Source organism: Lynx rufus, unplaced genomic scaffold (assembly GCF_022079265.1).
Source record: "Lynx rufus isolate CCGP_SWC_20201006 ecotype Redwood Valley unplaced genomic scaffold, mLynRuf1.p SCAF_15, whole genome shotgun sequence".
Classification (NCBI taxonomy): Eukaryota; Metazoa; Chordata; class Mammalia; order Carnivora; family Felidae; genus Lynx; species Lynx rufus.
In genome coordinates, this window is record NW_025814829.1 from 34,166,257 (window position 1) to 34,188,469 (window position 22,213).

The 22,213-nt window shown below is 41.7% G+C and overlaps 1 protein-coding gene across 1 annotated transcript in view; it reads left to right on the forward strand.

Annotated features, from left to right (window-relative positions):
• PROX1 (prospero homeobox 1) overlaps positions 1-19,713 on the forward strand; it is a 43,776-nt gene extending 24,063 nt beyond the window's left edge. Inside the window, exon 4 of the mRNA XM_047076838.1 lies at positions 14,256-19,713. Coding sequence (XP_046932794.1) covers positions 14,256-14,441 — 186 coding nt within the window. The 3' untranslated portion in view covers positions 14,442-19,713. The remainder of the gene's footprint in view (positions 1-14,255) is intronic.
• Positions 19,714-22,213: the final 2,500 nt, after the last annotated feature.

A 22,213-nucleotide genomic window follows, 5' to 3' on the forward strand; every position in this document is an offset into this window, starting at 1 on the left:
TTCACGCTTCGCTGTGCATGTTACAGTTGTCTGAAGGTTCTCTTTCTCTGAATGGAATCTTCATCCCCTTTCTACCCCCTACCGAAGTCCCCTGCCTCCTTCCGTGGCCCTAACCTCCCCAGCCCCCAACAATGACCTATTATTAGATATTTAAAGTGATTAACACTTGGCTCTTTGGGAAAGGAGCTAAAGCTTTTCTCTTAAGTTTTATTCTGTATATTTCACAGAACCATGGCATTTGTTCAGGTGTGCGGGTTTTTCTATTAACTGCGGGAAATTTCAGAGTTCAATACCTTGGGCTGTGATAGGTGCTACATAATCGGGACGTTTAATTTCCCCTTAAGTTTGAATTCATTGGTCTGTGTTAGCATACAATGAGTAGCTTCCCCAGGGGAGAGTTTCACCAGTTTTTATCCCCCCAACCACTGCAACAGAAGATGTTTTAATGTCTCTATCTTTGAGCAAAACATAGATTTTTTTGTTTGTTTTCAGGATTAAGTTCATATTTTTATGGGAATCACAGACATTAGGACAAAGACATTGGTGAGGAATAAAGAAAACTCCCTCCAAGGAATAAGTTGTCATATTGTACCAGGTCCGAAAGCTTTCCAGTCACGGAGCCCCATTCGGAATTTTAGGAATAACCTGTCTGGCAAAGGGAAGGGAAGAGAGGTGGTCGCATCAGGAGGCCACCCAGCCCCAGGCGGGAAGCCTGTGAGGAGGGGCTGGTACCTGTCATTGATGGAATCGTTTTCAAAAGACTCAGGATGTCCCTAGAACATTCCCAACCTTCCATTATTACCTCATTATGGTTTTATCACCCATAGGTTTATTTAAGCCTTTTTCAAACCTAACTGCATTCTCAGAGTATACCACTCCTCAAGATGATAATTCTCTAAATTTATTACCTGCTGTGAAAATTGTATCTTCTTTTTATGGCTCTTAACGTCATTTTCCTGGAACTCCAAAGGGATGGCCCTTGTTACGATATCCTGGGATTTGTGAACAGAACTGTAGCCATATTCTCCATTTCCTTTCTGATTTTATAGACTTTGATCATTCCTCCCTCTTAATCTTCATCTGTCCAGATTAAGGGGCTCTAATCCTTTTTAAAAGTCTAATCTCATACAGTCCGTGGGCCACCCCTGATCATTTTAGCTGCCCTTCTGTAATGCGCTTCTGGCATGACTGTGTCTTCGTGAGGGACAGTGCAGTTACTGGCCAAGGGGACAGAATTCCAGCTGTGGGCCACCACGCCACGCTTTGGTGATGATAACTCTCTCACACACACCCAATGCGATTTGCTTTGATTGTCCCAAAAGTTTATCCTCGGAAGTTGGATTTCTTGAGTAGCTTCTCAGTTAGCACTTTTTGGTTAAAATGATCCCATGAGACCAATTTATGAGACGCTGGGCAAGAATTCTGGCAGATCTTAATGTGTCCACGGGACATATCCAGCCAGATGAAAAATGGGCAGATCCGCCCTACTGTCTGGATGTTTTCAGTGTTTTTGTTGATAAAGTATCAGTGTTTGATATCGGGAAGATATGGCCTTAGTCTTGGGTTTGAGCCTATAACAATGATAACTACAGCAAGAAAGCTCTGGTCTCCAAATTATTCTCAGGCAGGAAACAAAATGTTCACTTACAAGTAGGTGTTATTTTATATAAATAAAAGCATCACCTTGAAATCTGAAAAAGGAAATCCTTTGGGGACTCTTTGCCATGTCCGTGGTCCTGAACTGATTATAATAGAGTAGAGCCTCACGGACAGCATGCATCCTGGAACCGGTTCCTGGGATCAAAACCCAGCTCTACCACTCTCTAGCATTGAAACCTTGGCAAATGTCTTACCCGCTCTCTGTGCCTCAGTCTCCTCATCTATAAGATGGGGGAAATGATAGCAAGTATCTCACCGAGTGGTCTTGAGAATTAAATGAATACGCACGAATATATTAGCCCAAAGTAAGTGCGTATAAGCATTTGCTTTTATTAATTCCTAGAGCCAAGTAAAAGTTACCTTGTTGCCGTTATCAGTAGCTCCACGGTTGCGCCATTTCCCGCTGACCCTAAATAGGCAAACAAATGAGCGGAAGAGGGAGTTCTCATCAGAATTGGGACAAAGAGTCAATGCAAAACTGGTTTTAAAAAGAGACAGTGATTCTTCCTGCCCCAAGTGTGGCTGTAAAGGTGACACCAGCCTGGCACAGCTCCAGGATTCTGGAGTCATGGGTTCTAGATGAGAAGAGCAGCGATGGGGTGATGGGGTCTGGGGGAGGGAACCCTGGATCGGAGGGTCTAGTTCTGGTAACACCTGTCTATTTTGGGCTCTACTCTGCTCACCTGTAAAGTGATATGATTAAACATGGAGCTTTGTTCTCTCTCTGAAATTCTGTGATTCTAGAATAAAGATATTCTGCATTCTCTAAATAAATCCTGGGCATGATGCAAAGCTTTAAGCAGTGATTGTGGAGCCCCTAGGAATCCAGATGGTGTCCATGTGGGGCCACTTCCACCCGTGTGGCTCTGCTGTGGCTTAATTATCTCAGCGAACATCTCTAGGGTGCCCATTTCAGTGTTCTCCCAAGGCCCTCTTCGCAGATCTAAATCTCAGCGGTGCCCTTGGAGACGTGGCAGCTCCCTCGCTGAGATTATAGGGACTAATTTTTTAAATTCATAAACATTTGTTGACTGAGTTGGCACTAGTCGTGATACTTGCTGCTCACTTTATTCGTTGTGTTGGCTAGGGCAGCCAAGCAATGAGGACATTCGTCCTTGAGGCCCTCGTGCAAGTGGGTTTTCTGGGAGATGGTGTAGAACAGGACAACTAAGGGATTGTCTGTGTACCTGTTCCCGTACGTCTTCCTGTATGCCCGACATCGACCCAGACCGCTGGCATTTGTGATACGCATCAACCTCTGTTTAATCTACAACACCTCCCCTCAGACAACTACCTTCCTTCCTAGGCTTGGCTGGTAATTTTTGCAAAGGCACTACCACCTTGTCTTTTAGGGATGCCCAACATGGTGACAGTCTCCATCAGGAAAGTCTTTTCCACTGGGATTTTGTGTGTGCTCATGTGTGTGGTTGACAGGTGGCAAATCTTCACACAAGTCATTTGGATAAGTGTTTTTTTTTATCTTCCTCTGGTCGTAGTCCCCAACTTCTCTTTTTTGGGGGGTGGGGGGGAGGGCTACCATAACATCTTAAAGTGAAATCTGGTTGTACAAGTGACTTTTCATAAAAGGTGACAATAACGTTGACTGAGAACAAGTGTGGGGGTTTGAGTGGTTCTAACGGTCGAGAAATAACCAGAAGTAGGCAGAAGAAGATGAGAGGCTTTGGTTTCAAGGCCACTGTATTTCCTTTAATATAGAGACGATTTTCCAAGATGTATCATTGTCAGTGACCTGAAGGTACACAAGATCATTTTTATGTAGACTCCTGTGAGTGCCTTTCAGCAGGGCCAAGGCAAGGGCCAATCCCCGACACCACCCTAAAACTCCCCACCGTGAATGTCACCTCAAGCCCAGTGAGCCGTTGACATGGGTGGAGGGGGCTCCCAGAGGCCCCAGGGGCCATTCTGGAATCTGTTTCTCCCCTTCTCCAAACTATTTACCTTTCTTGAAAAGGGAATTTCAAAGCCATTCACAAGCCCTCAGGTTGCTTTGAAATACAGCTCATCCTTAGTTTTGCAAAGGGTAATTGTGGAGGAGAGACCAACAGGATACTCTAGAAGCACAAAATAGAATTTTTCTGACAGAACAAAGATGTTTTGGGCAAAACCAAAAGATGGGACTGGGGTGTTTAATCCCAGTCCTTTCTCAGAGCAGCCCGGATATGATTTGGGACGCATCCTCTATTGTTAGCAGAGTGACAGGCTCTCCCAGGATCCAGTGTTCTTGGAAGCACTCTTTTGATGATCACCCACATCTCACAGTGCCTTTCCTGGTGCTCGCGGTGAGTGGTGCTGTTCTCATCGTCCTGCCTGAACTCTGCTTCCTAACAGTTTCTCCTTGGGCTCCTCCCTCACATGCTCCATCAGCAGGAATACAGGGCAACGCAGACCAGTTTCCATGTCAGCCTCGGCAAAGCTTAATTACGAAGATAAACCTGCCGTAGAAAACAATCACGTAATGCATTCTCGAACGAAATAGGAGTAACTGTGGATTATCTGTGCCCCAGCTTCCTTTTGTGCAATATTGGAGAGTTTATGTCTTGTTGTTTTTGGATAATCTCCCATCCAAGAATGGCACCAAGCTTGGCCCTATTTATCTTACCACCTCACCCAGTAATTGTAGCAAAAGTTAAACTTTAAGCACTATCAGCCCGTCTTGAACTCAGACGCCAGTGGCACATAATTCGTGGGGCTGCCTTGAAGGGAAGTTAGTTAACACTGCACGGTGACTGGTACGCTGCTTATTTTGGGGGGGTTTTGTTTTTTTTTTTTTTAATCTAAGTATCGAGCTGATTCATTTGATGTGTTGTGAAGGAGGTACAGATCCCTCCGTCTCGTACGATTGAATATTTACTGGCAGGAAAGTTCCTCACGAGAAGCTCCCCATCAAGGCAGAGCAAGACTCAAGTCTTCCCGGTCCTTGACCATCTCTGGGCGTGGTTTAGCTCTGATCCCATAGACACGGGCAGCCTTCAGCGAATCTGCGGAATGGCGTGACTTTGCAGGTTGAATTTGGGTGAATCAATCCCAGCTACCCAGCGAGAACAAGGAGTGTGCTGATCCAATGAGGCACACAGGATTAGTGAAGAATGAAGGCGCATTCAGGAGAAGGGTTAGCCCTCAAGTTTGGCTAAGAGCAGAGGTTGGCAGACTATTGGCGGATGGGCCAGATCTGGCCCGCGGCCTGTCTTTTATGACTCCAAGCTCAGAATGGTTTTTATATTTTTAAGAAGTTGTAAACAAGAAGAAGAACGTGCAACGGAGACAGAATGTGGCCCACAAAGCTTATGTGTTTACTCTCTAGCCCTTTCCAGAGAAAGATTGCCAACGGCTGGCTCAGGTTGTTTCACTCTTTTGGAGAATATGGACTCTCTCCTAGTCCTGGGGTCCCCAAACCCTCTGATTCTTTGACGAAATAGTCTTGCTCGAGCTCTTACCTGAAGAGCCTGCCAGACACATTATTCCAGCAGAAGGCTTCCAATTGTTTTTAAGGTCTAAGAGTCTTTTCATAGTGTCTGGGGGGGGTGCAGAGACTGGGGAAAGTATTAGACTTTAGTTTTTAATACTTTGCCCCTGATTTTCTTTTTGGTGAATTTTATTCATTTGTTTGTTTTGTTTGTTAAAACGTGGAATCACTCTTTGAAACAGAGTGCAGAGTTTGGGAAGGAAGGAGAATTGACTCCGTCACCAGAAATGACGTGACAATCATTGTGTTACCTGACACGTACATCACCAAGACTTCCAGGCCATTTTCATCATATTCGGTGAACCACATTTCAGCCCCTCTGAACAATTGTTGCCAGCGTCATAGAGTTTCTTCTAAACTCTACCATAAGAGCTTATTATATAGTACCTCCTTTTCTTGGGATAGGGGAGAGATGGTTGTATTTATCTTGACATCTCTATGCAGCGTTACCGATGGAATGTTTACACCGTTTAAGAAGTACACACAAATCGTTAACAGGTAGAATAGATGTTAAGACATTCTTTTTTTTATCACCGGAAGTCACAACTGCTCAAAACGCTCCATTCTAGCACATGCGTTGATAATCGTACGCTGTTTGTATCCGTACAGATGTTATCAACATCTTAAGGGTGTAGACATTTTATGGTGCATTCTGTATATTCTAAAGAGCACTTTGAAAAGAGAAAGACTCAAGTCAGGTGAGGAAACCAAGAAAAGACTCAGGGCATGCCTCTGTGCTTCCTGCAGGCTGCTGTCAGAGAGGTCCGCGTGAGGGTGATAGCCTGGAGTAGCCCCCCACTGCCCGCGCTACAGACCAAAGCCCACGCGTGATGCTTTTTCGTGGAGTTCCTTTCTCCACTCAAGGCGGGCCCCTAACCTCCCTCCTTGCAGTTTCCACGTGACTGTTCCTTCTTTTTATTGCATTCCCTCCAGTGGGCCATTTCTACCACGTCCCATCTTTTTTGCCCCTCCACTGGCAGGTGTACGGACTGGTATGGCACCGGAGGATGATGGCAGGCGGTTTAACTTGGAAGTGTCCTGCCACAGGCTCAGTGTCTGTCCCTGCCGCAGTGACAGCCGGAGAGACATGCTTTCCTTTTGCCACTTTTTCCGACGATCCCTGCCGCTCTTTCAGGCTGGCCTGGAGAAACCTGGGGGCCCTGGTGTCCATCCCCGCCCCCACCCCTCGCGCATTAACATGACATTGCATGGCGAGCACAGAACTGGAGCGGCTCCCACCAGCTGAAACCTCTGATCCCAAACCCACCAGAGAGTTTGGCTTTTGGATTTTGGCAAGAAGGCCTGTTGCCCATCAGGTCAGCATGAATAAAGATTTCTTTCTTCCTTTCTTTTTTAAAGTCAAGCACCAACTGACACTGCCCCCAAAGCTCCCTTTCTCAAGACAGTTTAACCCTTTCTCCCAAGTACAATTTTTTGTGTTCAGAACGCATGGGATTTTGTTTTACTTTTTGCCTGGGAGACAACCAAGAAATCTACTGTCCATAAAATCTGAAAGCCACATCAATTCTAAGCCATCTTATCATTTTTAAAGTATGTTTGTCCAGCTTTGCAGTAGGAACAAGCAGACTGTTTGAAGGCCACATACTTTTCAAACCTTGGTTGCAACACGTTTGCCCCGTTTTGAAACTGTCTTTATCTAGCCGAGAAAACGAAAATCTATTTGACAAAGTGGCACTCTGGCCAGTTTATCTTGCAATATGGCTTTAGCTCACTGAGTCTATTGATTTCCTTAAATTAATGTTTACAGAATGCTACTGAATTTTGCTCAACAGAACATTGTTCTTTTGAAGGTTTGTAAAAAAAAAATATGATACAGACTGTTATTGCTATGTGTTCCTTTCCTTAGAGGAAACATGGGGGGGTGTTTTTGTTTTATTGTTTTTTTGGGTTTTTTTTTTTTAAGGACAGCCTTGAACTATAGCCACTTCCTATAAGCATTTACTCTTCACATATTTAAGTAGCAAAACATGTTACTAGGAAGTGAGCCCACTCGTAGGCCTAAAACTGCATGATCACGCTGATCCAATCCTGTTAAGTTCCCTGAAAGATGAACGCCACTTGGAACATCAGAGTGAAAGAGACTTTAGTCTGAAGCCTGGTTGCTGCCATAGAACCTTCCTTTGCCTCATCAGGTATAACCCGGCAGACATAGGCAAGTGGCTTCTCGACCAGTGCTCCCCAGATAATGCCAGGCCTTCCAAACATAGGTGTGAGCAACCTCGTAAAATTTAAACACCGCGTAGCCATTTGTTGGGAATTCTAAATACGACACCTTGTTCTTTGACCGTGGTGCTCAGTGATTAATTAAGGTACAAAACCTAATCTCTAGAGACGATTTAAAACCTGGCCTTCCCAGGGAAGCACCCAGGGCCCTGCAGCTCCTGATAGGGACTCAAGTCACAATCGTGACATGACTGGAATAAAACTTAGGAAATGCAGAGCAACTTTGTCAACTTGTTGACTCAGCCAGTAAAATTACTCAAGCAAACATCCTCAAGGCATCTTTCAAAATACTGCTTTGCGCACATTTATTAATCACAGTGGAACTCTTCCTGGTTATTGGATTCTTCCTTAAAGGTTCGAAGCACCACCTTACATCTGGGTGGTATTTTATGCTCTCCAAAGCACATTCATGTTTGCTTTCCTACCTAATGCTTCCCCACCATGACAGGACTTTGGGACACAATCCCACAATGCACCCTGGGCAGCGTCCTGCACCCTGTCTGCCTTCGGGCCCAGTTAGTCCCCGGTCATACACACAGGATAAACGCGTGCACGACTGCAGGGGAGACCCTTAGTAACAGTGTCCTGTAACCACATTTCAAAGCTCTGGGTTTCCTCCTCTGCCTCTGACAGAAAAATTCAGTACGAACAAGACAGCGGAGAGGAGCAGCCATAACGTATCTGTTCTTGCCTTTTCATCTGATAATCTCTGTGAGGAGTAACTAAAGCATCTGAGTTTATCCATTTAAGTCCACTCTGTCTGCAGTTTAAGTCCCCAGCTTGTGCCACTGCCGTCAGGAGCTATGTCTCTCCTTGATCAATATTTACTTAACAAACAGCGGGGATGGGAGAGTTTGTTTAGAGGAATCATGTGCACACCAGGGTGAATGAATGCTCGGGAAAGTACTTCAACTTTGTCTTCTTTCCTAGGACCTGTGTGTGTGTGTGTGTGCGTGTCTGTGTGTGTGTGCACATGTGCGTGTGTGTGCAGAGACCCTTTCTCTATGTAGCTTCTCCAAAGACACTTAGAAGTCATCTAGAAAATGCCTCGCTGTGTATGATTAGTGTATTGTTTATACTATAAGAGAACTCATGATGTAAATCCCAGCCCGAAGTTCGATTTTCCTTTTGTGCTCCTACCCAGGTTAAACATTTTGGAAAGGCTCTTGGGATGAACTAGATACACAAGCATCTTCCTTTGACCCCTTTGATAAGTGGGAGGGAAGAAAATGCAGATGGAAACAGTGAAAGGGGTTTGACAAGGCAACTCTATGTATTTCTGATGGCATTACTTTTTTTTTTTTTTTAAGTTTTGTACAAAGCCCAAGGAGAAAAGTGGCTCTCCAGATTTCCAAAGCTGCTTACCCAGCTTTTAGAATTAGATGTGTCTAACGCTAATAACAAGTATGAATACCGCGGTGTTCAAGTGTAGAGAGCACTATTCTTTCAACTTCACTGAAACAATTGCTTGAAGGCTCAAGTCAGTGTCTTCAATGCAGTTGACTTGGAGGCATCTGGGTCTAGTTTGAGGGGTTTTGTTTCTGTGCGGGTAGAGGCTGGGGGAGTTATTTATTTATTTGATTTTGTGAATTGGAGTTGTAAAGCCATCTGAAATATTCATGCAGAATTGTCTGAGAAGCCCGTTTCTGTTTTATTTACTGCACAGTAGAACAGCCACAGTGGATTAGTTCTACAATACCCGTAACAAAAGCCCAACAGCTGATGCATGTGATGTTAGGAGGTGACAAAACAGTTAAAGTATGCTGCTGGCTACAGGCAAGCAGTCAGCAGATGCAGACAAAAGGGTTTGTGACAAGAATAACTCTCTCTCCAAGGCGAGCAGTGAAGAGTATCCAAAATACCAGTACCCTTTTCTCCTTGACATTGTCTTCTTACAGTCAGCATTTTATTGCCCTTTTATAGTATTAAAAAAAAAATGGAGGAGGAAGAAGAAAGAAAACCCACACACAAACTAATTCACCAAAATACTAGCCAGGATTTTACTTTTCCATCCCTTAAATACTCCTGCCCATGCATAGGTTTCCTTTTACATTTCCCAGTCAGAGTAAGTTGGGGGAAAAAAAAAAAAAAAACTAGTTGAAAAGATGATCTCCCTTGATAAGATTGTGATCTATTGATAACCTTGATAAGCCATTTGAGCCTTTGGCCATGGGGGAGGGGCTGGGGAGAGAGCACCATGCCTGGTTTGTTTTCTGTCCGTTTCAGCGCAGATCATCTCGCTGCTGAAATTAGGCCAGTGGACCGATTTTTAAAGGGGATCGAGGATGGAGAGGCATCCGTGGGGAGCTGTGCGAGGGACCAGGCTCAGGTCCCCTGCAGAAGGCCAAGGGATGAGCTTGGGGATATTTCAGAGGTGTGAAAAATCAGCTTCTCTCGTCTCCAGAAAATAGGAGAGGCTGTCTTCTTTTTAACCTTTGTAATTCCCTTTCTATTCTCTGTGACATTCATTCAGCTGCCAAGAGCGTTTGGCAAGGTTTGGGCCAGCGAGCACACTTGCAGTGACCACTAACCTTGGTATGTCCTGACACTTATGATGAGTGTCTGCAGGACACAGAAGGCAGGCAGCCTGCTCTGTCAGGCTTTTATTATGTACTGCAGAGGCTAGGGACAGTCAGTTTAATAAAACAAATCATCCTTGAAGGTAAAGCAACTGGGAAGAGGAGGAGGAAGACAGGGGGAAAATGTGTCTTTGCCACTCACTCCGAGAAAGGAAAAAAAGAAAAAAAAAAAAAAAAAAAACAACCACCACCACCCAGCAAAACAGCCGTTCACCCAACATACCGTGCGTGCGCGTGAGTGCGTGCGCCTGGGTGCGTGTGTGCACGCACGCGCAACCCGGGCACAGCTGGAGCAGGTTGGAAAACATCCTCCCGATTTCCCCATTTCATCAAAGCCCATAAGGCCCTTGTTTGCTCTGAGGAGACTCAAGTACAAACAATTGTGATGAAATTGGTAGATGCTGGTAGCCAGCCCCCTTCAAATTTTTAAGTGCCTTCAAGTACCTCCTCGCAATTATATTCTCCTCCAAATATCAAGGCAAGGAGAGGCAAGACCATTTGGGGTGAGGTTCCTATATTGGGATGCCTTTGTATCAGGCAAACTTTCCATTCTCCTCTCCTGAAGAACACTCGGCACCAGCAGCTCTCACAATAGCCTCGGAGTTGCAGCCAGAGTCTTTGGAAGCCTTTTGTTTTTCCCCTGTGGCATGTCCAAAGGCATGGCCTTCCCTCCCCCCTCCCAGCAGCCTGCATTGTCTTGCATTCCAGGGGCTTGATTGACTGTTACCACCTGATGCTGAGGAGAGACTATGGGGTTCATTCTGCAGATTGTTGGGTTCTATTAAAAGAAACCTAGATAAGGGATTACTTGTCACTAAGGGATTTTCTGCAGATGTTTGTTAGTGATTGGAAATCCATTAGGTGTGAAGAGGTACAGAAAAATATGGCAACATCATTCTCCTAAGCCCGAATTCTAAGATAGTCGCCCCCCCCAAGTCAGAAAGGACCCCCCTCTTACTCTGTTAAATGGAGCTGGGGAAAGTTTTGAAGCAGAACGGTAAAGGTCTCTTCTCTCATGGGTGGTATTTCTACCTGTGGATGGAACTCCTTGACCAGTGTCTCAAAAGATCAGTTGTTACTCATCAGTTTACCTCTCTGGAGCCACCAAAAAAGATTCATTGCTCTAGTATTAGAGGATTTCTCATTATCAACTGTTTTAAACCAGCCCAATCCGTTGTAGGAGTTATTGCTTCAAAGTAAGCACTAAATTAGCAAACCATTCCATTTGTTCCAAAAGTATTCATCCCTTCTCAAACATAAACTAATAACCCAAGTCTCCCCCTGGAAACCCTTTGTACCATTCACATTTATTTTGAAGTTACCAGCTCTTCGTGATTTTTCTCAGTCACAGATCCACAGCTTGTCAAGGTTTTGATGCCTCATCAAAATAGAAGTTACTGAAAAGGCATTAAGAAGGAGCCAGAATGGTTTAATGATAAGACACCTGGACATGTTATTTCACATGAGTCTCCTCTCATAATTTAGTCATCTTGTAGAGTCTCGTTTCTTTGGCTAGAAAATGAGTTTTGAGATCTAGTCCGACTCTTTAAATGCTATCTTTCTTCATCGTTATTTTAAAACTTCTTTTTTTTTTTTAATATTGAGGGAGAAGGTAAGTGTGACTCTAGAGTAGTATGGATTAAAGTAGAAGGCAAGTTCTCACTATGAAAGACTAAGCATTATGGAGGAGACAAAGAATAGAAACCATGGCTCTTTATCTAAAGACATCTTGTGATAAATTCATTACTTAAACAACACAAGGCGTAAATACAAAAGATGGGAGAGGACAGCCCAAGATGGCTACCAAAAGAAATGAATGTTTCAAACAAGATAAAAACCCACTAAAAACCATTAACAAGCATGGCGGATGATAACGATAGGGTGGAATCCACGTGCTCCCCCAGAGAAGTTCCTTTGATTTGTTCTCAGGCAAACCCTAGAACTACGCTTCCCTCCCTCCTGTAGTGCTGATGCTGTTCTAGATGTAGCTCTGTCCTCTGACGATCTCCAGCAATACCTCTTGGCCCCCGGTGCCCCAGCCCTCCTGTGGGGCCCTTGGTGTGGAGGGGCTTCTGGCCTTCTCTGACTTCATCTGTAAAGGACATACCCACTGTCCTTTACAGCTCTCATGCTATGCTGAGTCTCCCAAGTGTTGGAGGAACATAGATCTTTGTCATGCCTCTGTTGCCAATGGCCGGGAAAACCACGCTTCTTGAAATGTTTATTTTAATAAATGCCTATGATTATGTTTCTGTAGCATTTGGCTAACAGCTCCCAAACCAAGTAGTTAGAGTGTGTAGTTGTACGGCCTCGCCGTTCTCCAGCCAGATTCCCTCCCTCAGAAATGCCCATCTGATAAAATGTGAAGGATTATCTTTGAGGGAAGAGAGGAGAGTACTCCAAAAGGCTGCTTAATGACTTTTTATTTAGTGCGAGGTGAGTTGGAGAGCTAATTTCTCCTCCAGGCTCTTCCTGTTCCACAAATACAAATGTATCTTCGGGGGTTTTGAGGAGAAATCACCAACGTTCTCTAGAAAATCCAGATGAATTCTCATCGGGGAATGGCCATTGGGGTGTATGAGTTTGCCCATCCATGGAGGACAGGGCGGTAATTGGGATGATCTGGGGGGAGCTATGTCCAGAGAAACTGGCCAGTGTGTATGTCTTTGGAAGGGGATACTCAAAATTTTCACTTTTTCTAGACTCTGATAGACCCCAGATGGGGTCCCTTCTTTTTCTGGGGAATTACTAGTTTTCTTTACAGAAGACGAGTGACTGACCACTGGAAGGAGTGAACTTCTTTGTCCAATTTTAAATGTATCAAACGGGGATGCCTGGTGATCATCTTAGTTATCTTTAATAGTTACTCTCATCTTAAAATGGTCTATTGTACAAATTGAGAAAAGGTGGGGAGGAAGAGATCATATATGTTCAACATGACACTACCTCCCTTGGACTTTGGTTAAGAGGCATACGTGAACTGAGATGAAAATCTTTCACTTCTTACGTATGTGTGGACAGACACAAGTCTGTCCACACATACAACTACAGTGCATTTACTTCCTCATATATCTGCTCTTGCTATTAAATAAAACATTACTAACGTATAAGTACCCCCACTAAAAGAAATCTACTGAGTGTCAGTGTGTACTTGGAAAATTATGAGTTCACCGAATGGTTCTGCAAATCCTTTATCTTGGTGTGGATGCTTTACCTTGAGTAACTGACAAAGAATACTAAGTACATCAATAGCTACCGTTTTCTTGGACAAGAGGTCAGACTATTAAATAAACAATTAAGAACACGGGCACACACACCCATGCACATTTCTATTAAGTTACTCTGGAAGAAAAGGATAAACAAATAGGGGTTCTGAAAAGAACATTTGGAGAATGTTTATCTTAGAGTATAAGGGCTTTGAAAAATTACCTTGATCTCTCTGAGCCTCAGTTTTCTCCACTGTAAAAAGAGGATAATGACACCTTATAGAGATGTTGGGAGAATTGAATGGCATCATTCACAGTCAGTACACAACACAGCGCCTGACATGTAATGAGCACCCCAAAAATGTTAGCTTTCGTTACTATTATCAGCTGCATAAATCACTGTTGTGGGACAATTCTAATCTCAAAGTAAAGTACTTTCTGATGTAGAATTTTAGGAGTCACTAAAACTTTGTATTTGGAGATTCAGCGTTAGTGTCATTATCTCATTCCTTTCTGTATGCAGAGTACTTTGTGATGCATATTACTCTCATATCCAATTCAGCAGGTGAGTCAATAACCCTCCACTTATGCAGGAAACAAATTCTAGGTTTTCTTCCTTTACGGGGGGTTCGTTTCTATCAAAGGCCAATTATTTCTTACCCTGCTTTGGGGAACACGTTTTGTTTTCACAATGGGAATCAAAGAGAAATAGGATTGAAGTTCTGAAAGATTAGCTGGAAACTTGCACCTGGAATACACCTGTTTACGAAGTGGGGAATCCCAACAGTGCGTGTCCCCTTTTCTCACCCAGATATTCAGAAGGGGACCCTAGTTTTTCAGTATGTCTGCGTGGATCCTTTGCACGAGTCCCTTTCTAAAACTTCGCAAAGCTGTCAACCCCACATTACAATGCTACTATATATAACAAATTTACATAAGAGAATAGAGGCCGGCCATTTTTAGCAAATGCAGGTGCCGTGTAAGCCCCTTCCTGAAAGAAAGAACTTAGCTCAGTTTCCTTTGAAGAACTGGAGACTTGAAACTGAAAACTTTATTAATGCCATTGTCTCCTTGTATCAGCAGGTTCCAGAGAGATTCCTGGAAGTTGCGCAGATCACATTACGAGAGTTTTTCAATGCCATTATCGCAGGCAAAGATGTTGATCCTTCCTGGAAGAAGGCCATATACAAGGTCATCTGCAAGCTGGATAGTGAAGTCCCCGAGATTTTCAAATCCCCGAACTGCCTACAAGAGCTGCTTCATGAGTAGAAATTTCAACAACTCTTTGCGAATGTATGAATAGTAGCAGTCCCCTTTGGATGTCCACGTTGTACGTGTCTAGATTTTGATTTCATATATATGTGTATGGGAGGCATGGATGTGTTATGAAATCAGCTGGTAATTCCCCCTTATCATCTTTCGCTCATTTCCTTTCCTTTTCCATCGCAAGGGGATGGTTATTTTTCCTTCTGTCTTTAGTTTACTTTTGCCCAAAGCCCTTAACATTTGGAGACTTAAAAATAGGGTTAATTTTCAGGGAAAAAGAATGTTGATGTGTGTAAAATCTATATTAGCAAGGAAAGGCATTTCAAAGGTGCCTCTGCTCGATTGATGGTTTATCGCAAATGGCAGTTGGTGGAGGGAGGCCCGTGACACGGGACCGCTCTCCAAACGGTGGGGTGTCTCTTGTTTTACTGCTAAGAAGGCCAGAAAACTCAACGAGACCACTACATAAACTTAAATATTTTGTTTGGTTGGAACTCCGTACGTAGCTTTTTATCACACGTTGAAAAACAATGCCAGCGGCAGGTAAACAGCTCACTTTTCAAAAGTTACCCCGAAAGGCCAAATTTCAAAAAGGAAAATAATCACTCTCAAGCTTTTCCAAGGAAAAGTGGCAAAGAGCCCAAGCTAGGGCCAGTTTCTTACGGAGGCAAAGCAGTTTTACACAAAACTGACTCTTTCATAATGAGACTAGGAATTTGTACATGGTGTTCAAATTACCTCTCTAAATTTTACAGCAGGCTCTTCATCATCAGCGAGTATATATCATTCTTCATAGAGAAAAAAACCCTAGAGCATCATTTTCTATTGTCTTACTTCAGATATTAAGAGGCGCATACGTTTCAAATGTACTCTTTGCTCAACTTCGTTGATGTGCTTCGAAGGATTATAATTTCTGCTGAATATTTGACACGCTTTTCAAGAAAACACTATTTTCTGAATACCTTTCTCTAGTAAGGAATAAAGGACATCCCAAGTTGACCCGCACAATTCCTGCCTGCATTAGAACCTCGTTGGCTGACTTGATCTTCACCTCTGGAGAGGAGCACGTGTGAGAATGACCCATTTTCATATACAATTCCACAGTACCCTGATGGATATTCAGAGCGGTGACAGTCTAATTAAGTGTTTCTTCATTTTAGGTACAACATTTTAAAGCAACTGATAAAGTCTCTTCTAATTCAGAAGCTAGTACTGACCAAAATGTGCGAACAGTGTATGGATGGCATAGGAAGGTTTGGGGTTAACCCAAAAGACACAATTTCAGCATACATAAGAAAGCTAGCTGCTATTTTATGCTTTCTTCAATGGTTCTCCTCTTTTTCCTTTTTCGATTTTTTTCCAGTTTTTCAAAGGTGTACAGTGTCCCATGCTTGCTTTTAAAAAGTCGTATGGCATTCACGCTTGTTTTTTCAGATGGGTTTTGTGTACAGATGCAGTAAGAATTCCTTGTTCATCCTAACAGGCTTTTCTAAGCCCCCCTCCCCGCCCCCCCTCCGTAAGTCATTTGATACGCACTTAAAATGACACAGGAACAAACCTGGTATTTAGATTATAGAGAACACAAATACCATTTTTCCTTAATTTTTATAAAAACCACCTTTGACTTTGGAGAAATGCAGGTTGGCCCATGTGACTAACTAGCTGACCCAATCGCCGCAATTTAACATCATTTATAAATTCTGCTGATGGACAGGAATGTATGGAGGCAATTATTGTCAGCACAAAGCCTTAAAACCTGCTGACTTTAAATTAAACGGCACAGTCCTATGATGCCCCTGCATCATTCAGGAGGCTAACAGGCTCACACAGTGTGGACGGAGTGCAGCAAACACAGGCAGGAGCGCCCCTGGCTTCACTCTGCACCCCACAGCCAAATGCATCATCCGACTCGTGTCCCCCTACATAACGCACACAGAGCCATCAGATCCAATTTGTTCTTGTTCCGGCTTTGCCTGGGGGTGGAAAAAAAAAAAAAAACAAATGTGTTCGGATAATCATTACATTGGAATAAAATGCAAACCAAAAAAAAAAGAAAGAAAATCGAATCGGCACAAAGTAGGGAAGCAATCTCAACTTGTGGTCACACTCTTTTGCCTTCCTTCATGTGAAAGAGTATGAATTCATTGTTCACGTCATTACACACCCGGGTCTTTGCTGTTCCATGTAATTCGTATCAACATTGTGTTGCCATTCGCAAGGTAGAAGGCAAAACCGTAGGGTATTCACCTATGTAGACAGATTGCGAGTATCTTCTGATCTGGGGCAAATTCAGTATTGATTCCAGACTTATTTGGATCTTTCGTATTATTTTCCCCTGCCTTTCTCATTTAAATAGACAAATTAAGCAAAAGTGTGTGTTCACAACCAATGTTGATTGTGCTTATCTATGATAACATCCACTCAATGTTCACTGAGGCGTAGAAATTATTTCAGAGTAGAAATTGCTTGAGGATAAACTCATCTCTCTGTTCTGAAAACAGAACTCGATCACTTTTGTTTTTAGGTGGTTTTTCCTCTTTTACAATCGTAAAATCTTGTGCCTCCCAGTGCATTGGAAAGTGACAAAAGCCTGTCTCTCAAAACTCCTATTGAACAATTTTGGGGTTTTTCTTTTCTGTTTTTGTTTTTGTTTGTTTGTTTGTTTTAAATCACCATCTTTCAAATCTCAGCTCAACTCTCACCAAGTGAAAAAAAATTGGCTACTTGGGAGAAAGTTAACTTTCTACGAAGGTGGGAGGGTGAAGGATGAGGGACAGTTTACATAGGAAAAAAAGTCTAAAGTGCATGTTGAAATACCACATTTCCAGTTATTTTCTGCTAACCCGAAATTATTTTTGCATATACACTTGAGGTTATAGTCTGTGCCTAGACCTAAAATGCACCAGCGGGGGGATTTTTAAAAATCCTTCAAAAATACCAGTTTTTTCCCACAAGTACAATTGTTCTTGTGCCTTCTGTGGCTTTGGATTTCATCTTTTTTGACTTTATTTCCAATTACTACAGCTGCAATAAACACTAGATTTTTTTTCTGGCTGTTTGACATAACGTTGATAGCTATGCATATTTTGTGTCTTTTTAAAACAAAGCGGGAGAATACGTTTTTGAAGAAGAGAATTTTTAGAACAGTTTGATACCGCAAATTATTTTTTCTTCAATTGTTTGAGCAGCATCCGAGTTTTGAAAATTCTTGTAGAAGCCAATTTTTTGTAACTGTGGTGCAAATCTTGTGTTTTCTTAGCCTAATGAAAAGTAGTATAGAAGCAATATTTCATACCATGTGCTATATATGTGTGTGCGGGTGGGTAAACGTAAACACACGCACACATATACACACATGTAAAAATATACATATATATATGCGTGTGAGGTGGAAAGCTTACCTTTTCCTATCTAGATTTAAGGACCTATTTTAGACATTTGTTACGTTTTGTGAAAAGAATGTTCTATTTGCAACAACAAAACATTTAATTCTTACTGTATCTCTGGCTGTTTAAGGAGGACGTTTCACATTAAATGGTAAAACCACTTGGAAGATGGTAGGATGTAGTCATTATTTAAGGAAACGTTCACCCACATATTCCTGAAGTTTGCTTTGTGCCTCCGAGTATTATTTAATTAAAGTGTTTTATGTTTGCAGAATCTTTGTTGCTGTGCTAGGGATGTGGGTGAATATCGTTTTTAAAAATTGTAAAAAACAACAAAAAAAGCAAAACAAAAACACTAAAGCAAGAGGGGAACTTTTATAAAGCAATGTAAATATTTAACCTCATGGCTGTGGTTACGTAAGACATGAGATTTTAATAAATAACTACATTCTCACAACATCTGTTGAATTTATTAGGAACACTACAGTGACTGTATAGACAGTTGAAAGCATTCTTGAAAATCCTGCTCTCTACTTTTAAAAGATAACAGTCTCTTTCATCAGATGTCAAGGGCAAGGGTAATGCAGTTTCTGTAAATTTATGAAATTTCTTTTTATGTACATGAAAACAGTAAGTAACCCCCAACACACACACACACACACACACACACACACACACACACACACACAGGTTAATACTAAGTCAGAAAGCTGAAGATGTGGGGGCTTTAAAAATAGGCTGTCCCTCAGAAGCAATCATAAATTCATCAAAGAAAAAGTGGTTTACAGACTCCCTGAAAGCTGTACATGTGAGGACAGAGCAAAATCTCTTTGCCATGTATATTATAGAATATTCATTGGTGTGAATAGTACAAATGTTTCCTTCTGGTACAAAACTCTGTGTTTGCAAATTACAAGAAGCATTGTTTTCAAAAAGCTCCCCTTAAAAGAATGTAACTGATTTATATGAGTAAGCAGTTACTGTATTGCACTTAAATGTTATGTTGAAGGAAATGCAGTTTTGTTTTCTGTCGATCTGTTGGTTGTAAACCATCTTAAAAAACTAAAGCTAAAATGTTCATATTCAGAGCTGGGATCAAAACTGGCATTTAACCTTTGCATCTTCTTATAATTATCCTTCTAAGAATATAACAGGATCTGGAAGCCTCTGGACTTTGAGTCATTCAACGGAGCCCTCTCTCAAATCGGATACCCCCTAAAATGCACAAACGTGAGCGGAAAAGGCAAACAGACTGGCCCTCTTTTGTGAAAATGCATTCATTCTGTATTTTAAAAATATTTGAATCCTCTACGTGGGAGGAAAAGGCATTTTGAAATTGCATATTACCACTTCAAAATTAGAATTAGAACAACAACGTATTTGGGGTTGGTCTCAGAGCTACCTAGAAAAATCCAAGGTCATAGTTTCTCCCAATGTCGTCCCAGCCATTTTTCATATGTATATAGTATAAACCGTGACAAAACACTGCCTTTCTATTATTTAGCAATATGTTGTAAATAGCATTATTAAGCTCTTTTTTTTTTGTAATAAAGACCCTTTGATTTGAATATAGTACAATAACTGAACTGATAAAGTCAATTTTTGATTTTTTTTTTTTTAGCTAGAGGCAATTTCAATTGTGGATTTTTGTTGTTGTCTATTGTTCTGAAGACTTTGCATAATTTATTGGTTTAATTTATCCTAATTTATTTGATGAAGGTGTACAATTTTGTATTACCAAGGATGTACTGTAATATTAATTGATATGATAAAAAAATGAGACTCCCTGTCCATATTAAAAAGAAAATAAAAAGGTGCAGTAGACAATTGATTTTAAAGTAAAAGTACAAAAATTTAGTTTGGCAGCTACTAAATTTTAAAACAGAAAAAAGTTGTTGGGGGGTGGGTGGGTAGGGGGTTTTACTTTGTGTGTTTTAAGCTTTTGTATACTCTCCAAACTTTTACCTTTTGCTTTGTACCACTTAAAGGATACAGTAGTCCAATTGCCTTGTGTGCCTTTCATCTTCTCTTAAACTGAATGTATGTGCAGTATATATGCAAGCTTGTGCAAAATAAAATATACATTACAAGCTCAGTGCCGTTTGATTTTTTTTTAATTTTTTAACGTTTTGGTTTTTTTTTTTTTTTTTTTTTTGAGAGAGAGATTAACAGAGTGTGAGCAGGGGAGGGGCAGAGAGAGAGGGAGACGCAGAATCCGAACCAGGCTCCAGGCTCTGAGCTGTCAGCACAGAACCTGATGCGGGGCTCGAACCCACAAACCACGAGATCATGACCTGAGCCGAAGTCGGATGCTCAACCAACTGAGCCACCCAGGCACCCCTGATTTGGTTTTTAAACATGTGACATTTAACTTTTGGACCTGCGTCTCATTGGAGGACAACAGGCAAGTTGTGACTAATATCAATTATGGAGCTTTGCTTTCATTAAAATGCTTAATTACACAAGCCTCACATGAATGCACACGACTCCTAGCAATGATTTTTTGACTTGAGACTATTGTAGTAATTGATTAGATCTCTTTTTAAATCTATCTATTCTCACAGATTTAACTTTACTTAGCCCTCAAAATTTTTAAATGATAAAAGCTTTGGCTCAAAACAATGTTGGGAGCTCAATTTAATTCACCAACTGCAAATGTCTGACGATTCTCAGAACAAGGGGACATGTTCCCTAAAGTCAAAGAATGGCAAATATATCACTGAAATAAGTGGAACGAGAGCTCGTATTGTTTCTACTCTGGTTGGACTCAGAACTAAGTACTAATGTAAATTTTCCAAAACCTTTCTAGAATGTTCCTTTAGACATGATGACTGGCAGCATATTTCATACTAAGAACACTGGTCTGTGGCTTTTGAAAATTTCCTTCATCTCTTTCGCTTCGGTTTAAAATCCTGTCTCTTTTATCCTTGAATCAGGAGCATGAAGAATTAGCAAAAATCCTTTACCTCCTCGAAACTGACTCTATTATACATCATTCACAGCTGCACCTCCCTTTCTGGCTTCCATATTATCGTAGACTGAGTCTTCTTAATCTCCGATTTCATTGACTTTCACCTGAATGATGAAATTCTATTTTGACCCTGTTCACACGAAGATGCTTAGAATCAATGCAATATCAAAACTAGTAAATAACGACAGTATTTTTTTTCACTTAAAGTTATGTTTCTCTCTGTGGCACAGATTTAAATTCCAGTCTTCCTAACTAAATTGGGCAAAAGAGCATGCTTATGTCCCTCTATGCCAAAATATTTATTCCCTGATTGGAGGGAAAAAAAAAAAAAAGATTTGCCCCCTCTTCCACCTGCACTCAGAAGGAAGGAAGAAGGCATTTGAAGTAATATAATGACCCTTTCATCTCCTTGTATTTATTTGAAATCGATCCACTTTAAACTAGATTGGGTAACCCAGGTAGCAACTAAATTGCTGAAAAGTTACAGTAAGTGGTAATGTTTTCTGACAGGTTTGTTAAAGATATAACGCCAAATCATTACTTTTGTGACTCTGGACTCTCCGATGGCGTTGGTCTAGAATAAAATGCACTGCCATCCTCAACAGCGATCCAACCCTTGATGACCAAAACTTGTTCCACAGATGTCTCCACGTCTGCCATGACTCATGTTCTACTTGAAACTATAAACTCTACAAACTAATAATAAAGAAAATGCTGGGCTTATTCACTGCTATCTCCATTTACCAACATAAGTAATTTACAAGTTTTTCTTAAAGACTAACAGCTAAAAAGCACCACAATTCGACAATTAATTTACGAGCACGCGCGAAGGTAAGGAATAAATGCCCCTGAATGAACGTCATAGGAAAACTTCAGATATTTGCCACATGTTGCCAAATTCTAGAATCCTTGAATGCTCCAGTATTTTAAAAGGCATAAAATACAAGGGGAGTATATACAAAGGAAAAGAGCTAATACTGTTTAAAGGAAGAAAAAAAAAACTTCTGATACGATGTCTAAAAATTGTGAAAGATTACTAAATCTACATTTATATAAATGCTACATTCCTCTCAACCAATAATATAACGCTTTGGAGGGAGGGTCGAGACACTGGGGTAAAAACCTAAAAGGTAACTTCTTTGGGGCGCCTGGGTGGCTCAGTCGGTTAAGCGTCCGACTTCGGCTCAGGTCACGATCTCGAGGTCCGTGGGCTCGAGCCTGCGTCGGGCTCTGGGCTAATGGCTCAGAGCCTGGAGCCTGTTTCCAATTCTGTGTCTCCCTCTCTCTCTGCCCCTCCCCCATTCATGCTCTGTCTCTCTCTGTCTCAAAAATAAATAAACATTAAAAAAAATTTTAAAAAAAGGTAACTTCTTTAACTAAAAGAAAAGTAATCAAGAGAGCACTGCTTTGGATGTCAG